The sequence below is a fragment of the Macrotis lagotis genome, chromosome X (genome assembly GCF_037893015.1).
Source record: "Macrotis lagotis isolate mMagLag1 chromosome X, bilby.v1.9.chrom.fasta, whole genome shotgun sequence".
Taxonomy (NCBI): Eukaryota; Metazoa; Chordata; class Mammalia; order Peramelemorphia; family Peramelidae; genus Macrotis; species Macrotis lagotis.
Window position 1 is genome coordinate 537,281,382 of NC_133666.1, and position 13,394 is coordinate 537,294,775.

Below are 13,394 nucleotides of genomic sequence, written 5' to 3' on the forward strand. Positions count from 1 at the left end.
GCCTATTTTAGTTAAAAAAATTACTTCACAAAGATGGAAAAGCAAACAGCAGAAATACATTTCTAATTATATTTAGTCATTATATTATTTTGTTTTGCTTTAATTTGATATTTGAGTAGTAAAATAGTCATCTTTCCTATTGTCAGTACAGTTGTTTTTACAAGCTAGTTAAGAAGCCCTTGTTTCTTGCATTCATTTCTCTGAATTCAAACTACTGAAACTTTTTATTTGGACTTTTAAAACAGGTTAGAAAGTTTGGTTTCTAAGTTTTCAGATGAGAGTTTTCATAGTAATTCATGTAATTTTTTTTAGGTGTTTTTTTTTTTTTTGCAAGGTAAATGGGGTTAAGTGGCTTGCTTAAGGCCACACAGCTAGGTGATTATTAAGTGTCTGAGACCAGATTTGAACCCAAGTACTCCTGACTCCAAGGCCGATGCTTTATCCACTGCACCACCTAGCTGCCCCATTCATGTAATTTTTAAGAAGAAAATTTTAGAATTTTAGTTTTCTTGGGAATCATAAGGACTTTTGTTATTATTTCAAAGCACAATGTATACATGAATACACACAAACATAGACTCTTTGGGCAAGGTTCATCGTTAAGTTTGATATATTTTTCGTCTGGTCTCCTCAGGTTGGATTTTATCATTCTTGTTTTTATCTCATAGTAATGGCTGCCCAAGTCCTTGTACCAGAATTGTCAGCTTTACCATTTTCACATATTTTTAGTTGTATGTGAACAAGTAAATTTATCTTCAAACTGCGGTTTCTCTGCAGGAATATTTTTAACCCACCTGTCATTTTGTGATGGTCTGTTTAATTAAAACTAGGAATATAATTTAAAATTTAATTTAATGGGAGAAATATCAACAATATTATTATTATTATTATAGTACATTAAAAATGAACAGAAGGGAAGGCTTTCAACCCTTTTTTTATGGAACTCAATCTTTTCTCAGATTATTTCATTGACTAATATAATAGATATAATAAATCTAATGTGCCTTTGTCAGTTCATATATTAAATAGGAAAGGGTTTTTTTTTTTTAGATAAAATTCAATGAAAATATCACTACACATATTTGGTACAGAAAATATAAGTAACAATGTGTTGGACCAGAATTGAATAAAGGAAAGAAAGGGATGAATTTGGTTGCACGTGGGAAGTAAAACAGTGCTTTAATGATCCAAAATATATGTTATATGTATGTATTTATATTATATATATATATATATATGCAAAATATTTTGTTGTCAAGTACAAATTGCTGCAAATTTTTTAATGCCACGGTCACCAAATATTGTATTTGAACTGATGCAGTGAAAAATAATCAGAACCAAGAGTATAATATAATGAAAATAATAGACATAGTCCCCCCCCAAAAATTGGAAGGTTTAATTCTTTTCTTGTTTTTAACAAATAATTAAAAGTTATATTTCCTTCCTATACTTCCAGTTAATCATCTTGTCTTTCCCAGTTTTGAGACCACTGTTATAAAGCACAGCCTCAAATTTAAAAATAATAAGATCCACTAAGTGCTGTCACAAGTTGTCACTAAACCATTTCAAGTATTTTATTCCTCAGTGCTTCGTGTACAAATTTAATAACTTTATTTTTAAAAAATATGTTTGTATACTTGGTTGTCCGGCTTTCTAGCCCTCAGAATGAATATTTGAAATAACAAAAAAGATGGGACACTAAGAAAGTTTTTTTTGTTGAATTTTAGCAAGCTTTATTTTTTCTCCCTCTCCCATTAAAAAGAAAAATTCTTGGAACAGTAAGCAAAATAAAATCTTCACTGACCCATATTCTAAAATGTATAATCTCATCCTGAGCCCATCTTCACTGTCAGGTGATGGGTAGCATGCTACATCACTTGTTCTTTGGAATTATAGTTGATCGCTACATTAATGAGAAGTCTGAGTCTTTCAAAATTATTTCTCTTTGCTGTATTGCTGTCATTGTATAAATTGTTCCCCTGATTCTACTTGTTTTACTTTGCATAGTTCATGTATGTCTTTCAAGATGCCTAGGAAAGGAAGCACCCCCCCCTTTTTTTTTTTTGGTTTTGCAAGGCAAATTGGGTTAAGTGGCTTGCCCAAGGCCACATAGCTAGGTAATTATTATTAAGTGTTTTAGGTCGGATTTGAATCCAGGTACTCCTGACTCCAAGGCCAGCACTCTATCCACTGTGCCACCTAGCCACCCTGGAAGCATCCTTTTGGTAAATTTTTATATGTAATATTTTCTTTTATTCATATAACAATTTGTTAAACCGTTCCCTAATTGATGAGCATCCTCTTTGTTTCCAGTTCATTGCAGCTAAAAAAGCTTCCATAATTGTTTTCCTTTATGAGTTCTTTGCGTCTTTATTTTCTTTAGGGGATAGACCTATTTAGTATTAGTACTCCCAGAGTTTAGAAACTTGGAGCATTCTTCCAAATTGCTTTCTGGAATGCCTAGACCAATTCACAGCTACCCACACAGTATATTGCTGTACCTGTTTTTGCATAATTTCTAACTCCATGTAACTTTAGGGTTTTAAGTGTTTTGCCATTACTCTTAAAATGATTGTTTGGGGGCAGCTAGGTGGTACAGTGGAGTCAGTAAGACTTGAGTTTGAATGCAGTTTCAGACTCTTAATTACCTAGCTATATGACCTTGAGCAAGTCACCTAACCCTACTGTTTTAAACAAATAAAAAATTTTTTAAAATCACCCTTTAACAAGTGATTGGTTTATTCTTTTCATCCATTGTTATTGAAGACCAAAATAAGATCATTATGTCAAGTTACAGTATGTCCAATCAGAATGTTCTACCACAGGTCATGTGAACACCTGGGGAGGGTATTCTAAAATTATGCATCTCATGTATCCTTTGAGCTTCAACAATTCTGCCTTGTTCATAGAACATAGAACCTAGGATCTCAAATCAATTGCTTTTTTCTACCATACCATAACATCTTTTAAATAGGTGACTGCAGATTTAATAATTAACTGCCTGCTATCCAGAGAGGAATTATATCTTAGATTTGTAAAAAGTGTCAGAGTTATTAAAGCACTTACACATACATAAGCTCATTTAATCCTCATAATTACCCTTAAAGATTTGTAGAACAGATAATAGTATTCCTGGTTTACTGGTGAGAATATTTTGATCTTACATGATTATCCATGTTCAAAAATCTTGGTAAGAGGCAAAGGGTAAATCTTATCCAATGTTTTGTGACACAGTTTAGTAATGCCTGTTACTCTGAATCATCAAATGACTAAATTGTTTTATATACCTTGTATCTAGGATATGCATTAATAGGCTAGGATATGCATTTAATAGGCATATAGGATAATATGTAATACATTTTTTAAAATTCCTCAAAATTGTGAAAGTGAAAAAAGATTGGTGCTTTAAAAGAACTACCTATTTTCTTGTTTTATTTTCATCATTAATCAATTATCTAGAATATTTACTTATGTGCAACATCTTATTCACTAATGATGCCAGATAAATGAGGATGGAGATAGAAGTACTATGTTTAGATCTAGCTTTTTGGCATTAACCTTCTGATCATGGGTCATTTAAACCAGTAATGTCTGTTTCCTCATCCAGTAATTCCTATAGTACCTATCATTGTTTTTAAAGGATTTAGATGAGATTTTATGTGTAAATCTCATACAGACCTTAAAGCACTTTAAAAACTTATTTCTTTTTTAAAATCTTATTTAATATTACATTTATATGGAGCTTTAGAACTTACAAATTAATTTTCTAATAACCTAACCACCTAGGATTATCTTAATTTATAGATGAGGAAACTGATGTAAAACCTAAGATTCAGATCTTTTGACTCCAATTCCAGTTATTTTTTATATTTTATTTTTTCTCCATATATTTAGTCTATCAAAAATATTATTGTCATTTTAAGAGTTTTAAATTATTTTAAGAATATCAAATGTTTCTATTTTTAGTGCTGAATTTTTGTGCTTTCCTTAGGGGAAATATGTATTCTTCCCCTTTTTCTTCAGTTTTTATAATCTTCTAAAATGTTAATATTATTTGTCAGTGAGAAACAGACTGAAAAATGCCTACTTCTTAAACATCACACATCATATAGTATATACTGTGATCTTATCTTCCACCCCTACCTCAAACACTAGAATTCATAGAATCTTACTCAGAATTTTTACAAGTGTTTTTGTTCATATATCAAACCCTCTTCTTATGGTCATGTAACTCAATCCTTTTGCTTGATTCTTAGGTGATGTTGTGTGGTATGCAAGAAGTCGATTTAGCAGACTGGCAGAGAAATACTGTATATCGACATTACACAAGAAATAGCAAACAGATCATTTGGTTCTGGCAGGTATGTTCTTAAATTAAGGTGTGAAAATATATTCTGTGCAAAAGAAATGATAGCTTAGGTATTTGCTTTTTTTTTTTAATTGGCAAGTACTTTCAAATTAGAGGAACTAGAGTCAAAAGGAACATTAGAATCCAAATCTCTCATAATGCAATTGAGGAAACCAAGGCCTAAGAGGTTTGGTAACTTTCTCTGCAATTCAGAAAACATAAGATAAGCCTTCATTATATGCAAAGTACTGAGGATACAGAAAAAAAATTAAATAATTTCTTCCCTCAGAGTGTTCACATTCTGCTAATTTGCTTACATTTACTCAGTATTATGTAATGGATCCAAAAATTAGGTTGAAGTTCCAAACTTCTACTAAATTTCACTTCATTCACACAATTATTGAAGGCAGTGTTTATTCACTATAAAAACACAAATGATTCTATAGAGCAAAGCATGTCTTAAAGGCATTCCTCCAAGGAATGCCATGTGTAAGCCAAAATCATATAATCTTCAGGCATACAATTTAGGAGTCGTCCTCCAATCTCTTACCAAAGCCTATTTATTTCACCTCTGCAACATCTCTCCAACACCCCACCCCCCCAATCCAAAACTGCTACCACTCTAATCTGGGCCCTTTTCATACATAGGACAAACTGCAGTAACTGCTGGTTGGTCTGCCTGCCTCAAGTCTATCTCCACTTCATTCCATCCTCCATTCAGCTATTAAAGTGATTTTCCTAAAATTTAGGTTCAGCCATGGCACCCCTTTCTTCTCTAGGATCAAATGCAACCCCCCCCCAAAAAAAAGTGTTCGTAGTACTGGGTAGCTAGGTGGTGCAGTGGGTAGTGCACCAGCCCTGTAGTGAGGAGGACCTGAGTTAAAATCCAGCCCCAGAAACTTAATAATTACCTAGATGTGTGACCTTGGTCAAGTCACTGAACTCCATTGCCTTGCAAAAAAAAGGGATCAAATGCAAAATTTGCAAAATGCAACCCAGCTCCCTCCTACCTTTCTGTTCTTCTTCTACCTTGTTCTCTGTAGCTGGTACAAAGAATACTGTTCTACAACAAACAAGACACTCCATCTTTCAGTTCTGGCTATTTACTGTGATACTCCCATGCCTGGAATGCTTTCCCTCAACTCTGCTGCTGACTTTCCCCTGGCTTCCTTTCCCTCTTATCTTTTACAACTGCTCTTAATTTATATATTGATGGATTAAAAATTACAAAAGAAATATTTTTGGTGATTTATCATTCTATTAATAATATGAAACAAAGAAATATCTACATATGCTTTCTACCATTATAAAGAAAGCCTATGATAGAATATAAATGAAAGAAACATACTCCCATAGATTAGACTTTTTTTTCATTTGACATTGGATCCAGCCCTGGACCATTGCTGAACCTTCTAATTGAGACCCATGAGCATTAAATTGATTTTGGCTGCATTAACCATATTGTTGTTTTTCATTTGATTCTGGCCTGTGTTCTTGTCCATAGGGTTTTGTTGGCAAAGATAATGGAGTGGCATACCATTTCCTTCTCTGGTGTGTCCCCATTTTACAATTGAGGAACTGAGGCAAGTGGGGTTAAGTGACTTGCCCATTGTCACTAGTTAATACATATCTGAGACCAGATTTGAAATCAGATCTTCCTAACTCTGGGCCCTGTGCTCTATCCATCACATCACATAGCTGCCCCTAACAAACCATAAACAAAAGATAAATGGGTAAAGAATGCCAGTTCACACAATCATAATATGGACAGGACTGTGCAAATGGATAGTAAGAGTTTAACAAGAGGACAAGATGATCCTGTAGTTAAAAATTTTTAAGGGTCACCCAAAGTGTAATGCAGAGGCTCATGTTATATACCAACAGGTAGCAACACATTACCTATAAAGAATTTTGCAAGAGAACTATTGATTTAAAAAAATGTCATTAGAGAGATACTAAACTAGAAAAAAAATGATGTATAACTGATGGAAAGCTTATGAAATTCTTTGTTACTCTGCATTGTTAAGAGATCTAGAGTAATGTCCTTAATATATAAGATGGTCCCTTGTGGAAGATATTTGGAAGAATATAGATAGACCAGCCTTCTATAGGATGGACTGGATTTGGGGTGGGTGGGATTTATGATATGTATCACTGGACCACATCAGTAAGACCATAGATTTTTTTTTTAAAGGTTTTTGCAAGGCAAATGGGGTTAAGTGGCTTGCCCAAGGCCACACAGCTAGGTAATTATTAAGTGTGTGAAGCCGAATTTGAACTCGGGCACTCCTGACTCCAGGGCCGGTGCTCTATCCACTGCGCCACCTAGCCTCCCCCAGACCATAGATTCTTAAAAGTATTAAAGTATATTTTGTTGTTGTTGTTGTTGTTGTTGTTTTTTTAGGGGCAATCACTATTGTGATTATAAAACATAATATTACGTTATAAAACTATTGTTTGAGGCCAGAAAATATATGTTCATCATTGCTTCTGATATGGATATTTTAATAACTTGTCAGAATTACTCTGGTCTCTTATCCTAGAGACTTAAAGGATAAATTTTGAAGTTTTTAAGTGATTCTTTAAGGAAGGAAGGAAGCTTTGAAAAATGGATAGATCCTTATATTTGGAATTAAGAATATCAAGGGTACTCGTTTTTCCTAACTCTTACTAGTCTAGCTATGTTTTGCTGGATAAGTCAGTAAGATGAAGAAGTTGGGCCCAATGATTTTTTATAGTCTTTTCAGACTCTTATCTGACTTCACCAAGTCTCTACAATTGATTTCATCGTTTACTATGAGCACATCATCTGTTTGTTCATCTCTCTTTAAAATTTATTTTTAACTTAAATACAAAAGCACATACATATTTCTGGGATCATAACACAAAAAGAAGATTAAGTATGAAATCATGAAACTCCATTTCACACTGTTCACTTTTTTAGGGAAATTTTTTTTAAAAATTCATATTACATACCATTTTCAAAACTACCTTGCTTTTGGTGCGGCTAGGTGGCCCAGTGGATAGAGCACCGGCCCTGGAGTCAGGAGTGCCCGAGTTCAAATTCGGCTTCACACACTTAATAATTACCTAGCTGTGTGGCCTTGGGCAAGCCAGTTAACCCCATTTGCCTTGCAAAAACCTAAAAAATGAAACAAAACCAAACAAATTACCTTGTTTTTCTGTGCTTTCTTCTGAGTTTTCTTTTGTCCTCTGCTGAGTACTTTTTTCTCCCTTCCCCATCCCACACCAAAAAAGGCCACCATTTGACACAGACATTTATATATGTGTGAAACTTTATGATACACACTTCTATTTACTATTTCTTTCTCTGGATGTTGATAACATTTTCATAAGCCTCTTTTAGTTGATTTGAATAATTCTAATAATCAAAATAACTGTTGCTGTATTAAATATTTTTTTGGTTCTGTTCATTTCACTCTTTATTATTTCATGCAAGCCTGTTCATGGTTTTTTAAGATCATCAAGCTCATTGTTTCTTATAATACAATAGTAAATTTCATCACAATTATATGTACCACCAAATGTTTAGCCATTTCCCAATTGATGGGCATCCACTCAGTTTCCAGCTTTTTGACACCACAAAGAGAACCACTAAAAAAAATTTTCAAACATACAGATTCTTTTCTTTATCCCCCCCCCCCCCCCCTTATATAGGGAACAGACCTAAGAATATTCACCATTTAGAAGGATCAGATTCTTGGATATTTATTAACATTGAAACCATCTTATTGAAATATGCTTTGAATTATAATTATGTGAAGAAATCATTTGTCTGAGTTGGAAAAAAACAACTATTTCCATCATTAAAATCTTCATAAGAATCTTGTCTTTTTAAAAAAAAAAAATCTGTTGGGGTCGGCTAGGTGGTGCAATGGATAGGGAACTGGCCCTGGAGTCAGGAGAACCTGAGTTCAAATTTGGCCTCAGACTTAGTAATTACCTAGCTATGTGCCCTTGGGCAAACCACTTTAACCCCATTTGCCTTGCCAAAAAAACCTAAAAAATAATAATAATCTGTCATACCCTTAAGATAGATATTTTATCAATAATTTTCTTGAAGGAAATAAAATATCTAAACTCATTTTTAGAAAAAGAAATTAAATAAGCCATCAATGAATTTCCCAAGAAAAAAACTCCAAGGCTAGATGGATTTACAAGTGAATTCTTCCAAACATTTAAAGAACAATTAATTCCAATTCTATATAAATAATTTGAAAAAAAATAGGTGAAATTCTTTTTCCATTCATTATTACATGCTTCTATCTCTAAGCCATATGATTTTCCAAATTGCTTCATTGTTTTATAGTAGTATTTTGAGCATTTCTGTTACCTATTTATTATTGGTTTTTTGTTGCTTTAAGTGTGAATAACTTTCGTTTCACAGTTTGTGAAAGAGACAGACAATGAAGTTAGAATGCGTCTAATGCAGTTTGTCACTGGAACCTGCCGACTACCCTTAGGAGGCTTTGCCGAGCTCATGGGTATGCATAATTCATTACAGTTTCTCTTTAAGGTTCATTTATAATTATAAATGACCAATGAAATCATTAGATTTCTCATTCTTTGGAAATAACATTTTAGCTTGCAGTACACCTCAGATTAACTGAATATCTTCTTTGAAGCTTAACTAAGGTGATTGACCAAAGGTAAAACTTAGATTTTCTTCAGGTAGATGTAAGAAAAGGGTGAAAAAACTAGTTGAATGAGTAATAATTTGTGCAAAATTCTTTGCTCAGCTTTGTTACAGTCATTCTGAAATTTAACTGCTTGCCTAAATAAATATAAGGATAAACATTCTTAACAAACCATTTAAATTTTGTTTCCCTAATTCAGGGAGTAATGGTCCTCAGAAGTTTTGTATTGAAAAAGTTGGCAAAGAAACCTGGTTACCACGAAGTCATACATGGTGAGTTTAATGATTTCTTATGTTTTTTTTAATGGAAGGGATCTTTGAGTATCTCTTAGTTCTAAGGTATATTTCCTCTATTATGGCAAATACATATTTATGTATGCCATGAACTAATACCAAACATCTCATAATCAGATTCTACTATATGAATGTTTATGAATATCCACTTTTGAGTTTATTTAGTAGGTAGTCCAATTCTGTTTAAATTCTTAAAAATATTGTTAGACAGCAACATTTGGGTAATGATCAACCTTGTTGGACTCACTCATTTCATCAGTGCAACAATCAGGGACAATTTGGGACTGTCTGCAATGGGGAATACCATCTGTATCCAGAGAAAGAACTGTGGAGTTTGAACAAATACCAAGGACTAGTACCTTTAATTTAGGGGGCGGGGGGGGGGAACTGATATCTTATTGTCTGATTTTGCTATCTCTTTTACTTTATGTTTCTTCCTTAAGGATATGATTTCTCTCTCATCACATTCAATTTGGATCAATGTATATCATGGAAACAATGTAAAGATTGGCCTGTTGCCTTCTGTGGGGGGAGGGAAGTAAGATTAGGGGAAATATTGTTAGGACCAAACAAAATGAATTAAATAGGCAGTAGACCCTATATTTTCTGAATCCCAGACTAGTACTTTTTTTTGTTACTGTGTGATACCTCCTAACAAAACTTCATTATCTTTAGCTACTGTTATAACCTGAAAAATTGTCTGTTTTTTTAAAAGAAATAGTAACATTTGAGACTTGGTATTCAAGTAAAGAAATACTTGTTAAATATCAAGATAAAGACTATCTTGAAAGTATAGGTTATTTTAGAATTTGCATAGGGGGTAGAGAAGGGGAGAAGACAGAGAAGTGGAATGCTTTGAATGAATGAAGAAATATACATATACCAAGGTACAGAATAAGAGATGTCATAAGAAATTGGAATGTTGAGAGACATAGGCAAACAAATTTTCATGTAATTTTGGAGTGCAGATAAATAATTTTCTTTTAATATGCATGAACTTCAACCAACCTATGTGACTATAAAGATAGTTCTCACTAAATATAATTCATGTTACTCAAATTCGATTCCCTGATGGGGTGGGCAGTAAGATCATGACAGCTTGAGCTTTGGTTCTTGGTGGGGGTGAAAGGGGAGGAGCCAGTGCATCCCCTGGCTAGAGATCCTTTGTTCTAGACACAGAATCCATAAGATGGGCAGTATAGCTGTGGAGGAGGTGGGGCTGCCTAAAGTTGCTCTTACATTAAGCAAGTATTGACTGTATTTTCAATTTTCTATGGAAATTCTGTGATGTATCGACATTTATATCAATCTCTGAACATTAAGATTAAGAGATTGATATTATTAATAATAACTAATGTTTTATAGTATTTTAAGGTTTACAAATAATTATCTGATCCTCACAAAAGTTCTGAGAGGTAGGTGCTATCATCATCCCTATTTTACACATGAGGAAGCTAAAGCAGACAGTGGTCAAGTCAACTGGCCAAGGATTTTAAAATATTTTAATTTGGGTCTTCCTCACTCTGCGTTCAGGGCTCTAGTTAGTGAACCATTTTGCTGTCTCTAGATATCTAGGTAATTTAGTGGATTTACAATAGTATTAATTATACTAGTAAATGATTTCTATTTAAAATGCTTTTGGTTAAAGCAAATAACTATTTTGCAATCTTCTTATCTCTTCTTATTCAGCTTTAATCGTTTGGATCTACCACCTTATAAAAGCTACGAACAGCTAAAGGAGAAACTGCTTTTTGCAATAGAAGAGACAGAAGGATTTGGACAAGAATAATTGTGGCTTCTTGTCCTAGAGGAGTTTTTTGCATTAAAATATTCAGCCAAGTAAAATTGCACAGATGTTGTATATAAGCTGTTCAGTCCATACAGTGACCTTTCTGGAACTTTAAAAGTGTAAATGTTCTACATTCTTCCACAAAGATATGCAAAACAGTTTAGCCTTTTTTTACTTTTATTTATTGCCCCTTTGAGATGACTGACCAGTAAAACACAAACCACCCTTAAATTTTGAAGCAGACAAGAGACTTTATTTAAATATATATGTACATATACTTATATGCTAGTGGCTCTAGTTTTATAGAGCTCTAAGTATATGAAATAATTGCAACCATTGAAAAAGACCTGGATTTGCTTTACCTTGGCTATATTATCCAGAAATATAAATGTATAAACTGCTCCATGTTCTATCTTATGCAATATCTCCCAAGGTTTTTTAATTGCATGGCTGTTTAGGTTGGTATTAAAGACTTAGGTTAATACCTACCTAGAGTACATAGAAAAATTCTGCTGGCTTTTCTGAAGACAGATGTCTAATTCTATCAACTTGTTTTAAAAATAAGTATATAGTTTTGGATAACTCCTCTCTGTTACTTTAATGATGTAGCAAAAATAATGAATGAAACCTTTACATAAAAATCACATACAATAAAGTGAATGCTATACAACTGATGCCACTTAACAGTTTATTATAGGAACTGGACAGAACTCAATGAGCAACATAAAGGTTTGTTTACATATTACCTTGGGATGCTAGGTAATTTTCACTTTTTTAAAAAGAAATTCTGCTTTTCCTAAGGTTTTTGTTTTTTGCTTTGTTTCATTTTAATCTTTGATTATACATCAAATTAGGTTAATGGTAAACTGATGTAATTTGACATTTACAAATATGTGAAAGAAAATGTGAACTTTCACTGCTTTTTTATGTTCCAAGTTTTGGTTACATAAATCCAAATCAATCAACAGTTACATAAGCTTTTGAACACTTAAACTATTAAACTAATGATTTTCTATTACTCTTGAAATATTTTCATCCCTTTTTATGTTCATGTAAAATTCTATATACCTGAATTAAATAAGCATATATTAAAATCTTGTCCTTTTTTTAATGTAGACAAAGTTATTTTCTGTCCAAAGTGAACAACATTTTAGACTTCTTTTTACCAGTATTGAGGGCATTTGCTGAACTGCAAAAATGTGTAACAAATTATAAATCTGATGTGAATTATGTTAAGTGCTATGTGCTTCCTTATTAATATAAGAAAATTAAAATGACCATTTGTATCATGCTTTCAATATACATTGTAAATTCCATTAAATTAACTTATACAAAATTTTATACACCCATGAAACTGATTTCTTAAAATCTGTAACATATTTCACTGCTAGGTGAGTACAGAAAATACTGGCATACTACTTATTTTCCCAATATGACAGTTTTTACTTTGCCAAAATTTTATTTTTCTACATATTAATAACTTAGATTGTGTTTTGCCTTTTTATTCAAAATTCAAAATTTATTCTGTACAGGTTAAATAAAAGCAGTGATCCCATTGTCTATATAGACTCTTTTCCCATATTCTTGACTCTGTCATACCAGGATAATTGCACAACTATAGGACTTTTAAGTGTATGAAAGATTATGTGATAGGTGCTGATTCAATTGTTCTGTGTTTCTTAAAAAAAAACAAAACAGTAGGATGTTAATGTGGTAAACTGGAAGGAAATATCAGACATGAATGTCCACATAATATGATTTCAAGTCTAAAAATTTGGCAGTAGTATGTACATGTTCAGTTTAGAAGTCTGTAAGGATATCTAGTTATATATAAAACTGCAAGATATTTTGGCTGAATAATTCTTATTTAAATGCTGAAAAATTTTGTTTTTCAAAAACACATTGAAATCACGTTAGAAAACATGGATTTCGGGGCGGCTAGGTGGCATAGTGGATAAGGCACTGACCTTGGAGTCAGGAGTACCTGGGTTCAAATCCGGTCTCAGACACTTAATAATTACTTAGCTGTGTGGCCTTGGGCAAGCCACTTAACCCCATTTGCCTTGCAAAAAACCTTTAAAAAAAAAGAAAAGAAAACATGGATTTCTGAAAGGACCAATGGAGTTTATCAAATATACAAAAATCCACAATAGACTGGATAATTTGATTGTAGAAAGGTTTTTCTAAAATCAGTTTCTCACATTGTGATTCTCAAATAACAGGCAATAATTTCAAAATATATATATCAGGTACATAAATTATAATTCAATTTAAAAAACATTATTCTAGTTTCTGTACTAGGGTTT

General features: G+C 32.7%; 1 protein-coding gene across 7 annotated transcripts in view; it reads left to right on the forward strand.

Annotated features, from left to right (window-relative positions):
- The window catches only part of WWP1 (WW domain containing E3 ubiquitin protein ligase 1), a 135,411-nt gene extending 122,513 nt beyond the window's left edge, over window positions 1–12,898 (forward strand). For 3 of the 7 annotated variants that reach the window (XM_074199588.1, XM_074199590.1, XM_074199589.1), the window contains exons 23-26: window positions 4,257–4,361; window positions 8,757–8,853; window positions 9,206–9,278; window positions 10,989–12,890. In XM_074199588.1, coding sequence (XP_074055689.1) covers window positions 4,257–4,361; window positions 8,757–8,853; window positions 9,206–9,278; window positions 10,989–11,088 — 375 coding nt within the window. In that variant the 3' untranslated portion in view covers window positions 11,089–12,890. Of the gene's footprint in view, window positions 1–4,256; window positions 4,362–8,756; window positions 8,854–9,205; window positions 9,279–10,988 lie in introns of all 7 variants that reach the window. The other 4 variants (XM_074199591.1, XM_074199592.1, XM_074199594.1 and 1 more) reach the window with 3 other exon arrangements.
- The last annotated feature ends 496 nt before the right edge of the window (window positions 12,899–13,394 follow it).